This window comes from Haliotis rubra, unplaced genomic scaffold (genome assembly GCF_003918875.1).
Source record: "Haliotis rubra isolate DU_JTF1 unplaced genomic scaffold, ASM391887v1 Scf407, whole genome shotgun sequence".
Taxonomy (NCBI): Eukaryota; Metazoa; Mollusca; class Gastropoda; order Lepetellida; family Haliotidae; genus Haliotis; species Haliotis rubra.
In genome coordinates, this window is record NW_025767088.1 from 70,747 (window position 1) to 73,712 (window position 2,966).

The 2,966-nt window shown below is 41.9% G+C and overlaps 1 protein-coding gene across 1 annotated transcript; it reads left to right on the forward strand.

The window, feature by feature from the left end:
• On the forward strand, positions 1-2,966 carry LOC124287856 (methyltransferase-like protein 27). The gene is made up of 5 exons (XM_046724343.1): positions 1-153; positions 258-386; positions 739-874; positions 1,038-1,130; positions 2,627-2,966. The coding sequence occupies exons 1-5, from the start codon at positions 1-3 to the stop codon at positions 2,812-2,814; spliced, it is 699 nt and encodes a 232-aa protein (XP_046580299.1). The 3' UTR covers positions 2,815-2,966.

A 2,966-nucleotide genomic window follows, 5' to 3' on the forward strand; every position in this document is an offset into this window, starting at 1 on the left:
ATGGCAGAAAAAGATGTTAACAAGTGTACACAGAACGGTATGCCGGAGGACACACCCACAGCGTTCGCCGCTTTTCCATATCGTGTTGGGCTCACCAAAGAGGAAGTGGTTGGTTTCTACTCTAAATGGGCCGTGAATGGCAAATATGAAAAGGTATGATTCGTATAATTCATGGGCATCTAACATGAAGTCTTAATACTATTAATTATTCACAACAGTCAAACATTCTTCTTACTCCAGTGATCTCTACGTTTCAGGACTTGTGTCATGCGAATTTCAAGGGACCAGTCATTGCTGCCAACGCCTTGACAGATTATTTCAGAGGAAGCATATCCCAGACGAAAGTATTAGATGTGGCCGCAGGAACCGGCCTTGTTGGCAAACAGGTACAGGTACAGCCTAAATACACCCAAATCTATTTCACGTGTACTCTCGCTAAATGGTACATAGTGTACAAAATATGGGTGAATGGTGTTTAAGTGTTCACTCATTTTCTCAAAGATTCTCAAATAACGTCGTATGTTGAGTCATAACTTTGTGTGGTTACACCGTGAATGGTTCATCTATTTTACAGCTTCAGGACCGAGGATTTAAGTACCTGGATGCTCTAGAACCATGCTGCGGGCATGTTGGAACAATCCAGGAAGAAGAACATCTACACCAACTTCTACTGTAAATTCCTGGACGACAACCGTCTCCCAATAGCAGGTCTCTCAAATATGTTCATCTATTTTACAGCTTCAGGACCGAGGATTTAAGCATCTGGATGCTCTAGAACCAGCGGCAGGGATGTTGGAACAAGCCAGGAAGAAGAACATCTACACCAACCTCTACTGTGAGTTCCTGGACGGCAACCGTCTCCCAATAGATGACGGTAGGTAACACCCGACCTTAGTTGGATGCAAGTAACACGCACCCTAGCACCGTTTTACCTTGAAAATATAATATACATGAAATGGTCAGGATTTTTCTTTCTACTGGAATATTAGTAAGTACCACCGTATTTTGACGAACATTTGTAACAATTATCGTTACAGACTCGTACGACTGCTGTGTAATAAGTGGTGGAATGGGAGAAGGACATATTCCATGCTGTGGGTTGCACGAGCTAATTCGACTAACTAAACCAGGTTAGATATTACATTACTGCACATCTTGCAGAAGAGCATGGCCCCGATCCAGCAGTGTTCGTAAGGCTACGACATTCGTAAGTCTGTGGTAAACCGTAGAGTTAAGACAGGTCGTAACGTTACGAATAGTTCGTGGATCGGGACATAGGGCACTACCGTTGGATGGTTCATGTCTGAATTATCTGAAAGGTATTGATGGCAATTAGAAGCTGGTATGATGAAGAGGACAATTTTATGGATAGATAGCTTGCTTATTGCAATAGATGCGACGTTTCGGTGTAGATGCTGAAACCGTATCACGTCATCACTTTCTTCATAACGGTGTTAGCATCTAAACCGAAACATCGTATCTATTGCAACAAGAAGACAAAGTCATCAATATTCCCCGCAATGGCAAAATACTCTTCATGATTATGTCTACGAGTTATGATTGTGTCAAATATTTAGGTGAGTATATAGAAAAGTGGAAGGAGAGTATTGAAAGGTTTTTAAAGTTCTGCTCCTGAAAATAGCACTATCACCAATTTCAGTCAAAGTGAAACTTGTTGCCATGGAAACGCCAAAATATTTTATTCAGAATTCCAAAACTACCAAAAGGCACCAGTACACCACCAGATCTATCAATGTGCCAAGTTTGGTGAAGAAATAGTGAACGGTTTTAGAGTTCTGCTCCAGAAAAGACGAAAGTGCACGGACGGACGCACGCACGCACGCACGGACGGAGTCCATTTTAATACCCCCCGCAAAACGCGTTGCGGGGGATAATAAAGAAGTTGTCAATCCATAAAAGGTGTTCCTCTTTATCCTTGAAAGTTGGAAATCATTCTTCTCAATTTAGATGTAACAATTATAAAAGCTGTTATCAAAACTGGTCGTTCTGAGAAGGGGGCTTAAAACCCGCCAAATTTCTATTGGGAATCGAAAGGATAAACTTAAGTTGCAATGAAAATTTATTATGCTCTGGCTTAAGGATAACATATATTTCTAAGTTTCAAAAACGCCGTGCACTATTAGCAAATTAGTCAACATTTTCAAGAGCAATATCGTGGTGGTTCTGACGACCAGGGTTCTGTATTTTTATGAGTAAACAAGCTGATGATAACACGACACTTGTAAATAAGAAATTTGCTCTGAATGTGTAAAACCTGAAGCCCAGAGTGCACATGGGGGCCAGGGTGAGTGAGTTTAATTTTACGCCGCTCTAAGCAATGTCATGGCCCGGGACACCAGAAATGGGCTTCACACATTGTATCCATGTTGGGAATCGAACCCGGGTCTTCGGTGTGACGACCGAACACTTTAACCACTGGGCTACCCCACCGCCCCATCGAGTTTGGAACAGACAGACCAGTGATTGATATCGTGAGCATCAGTCCACGGATAAAATCCACCAGGTGGCTACCCCGACGCACCATGAGTGACAGGGGTGAATGTATTGGAGAATTGTATGAGATGTTAATACTTGTATTCAGTAACAATTCAAGTTCAATTTTCAGGGGGTTTCGTATGCATCGTGATGTTGGAAAAATATCTCACTCAGTGCAAGGAATACATGGATGGACTTGAGCAGCTGATGAAGGACCTGGAGGATGCTGGGAAATGGCAACGATTGTCACGTGATGTCGTACCAGAATACTCACTTGGCAGGAGTGGTGTTACCTTTAAATTTAGGATATGTAAATAGAAGAATAGTTTGTATTTTTTCAATATCTAAGTTTGTAACTGTTCTGGATATCGGTGTATAACTTCACTGGTAAAGTCTCGTCAGATACGAGCCCCTTAGAGCACGTTTATATCCCAAGTTACTTCACATAATGAAACAAAGCAGATAAAGTG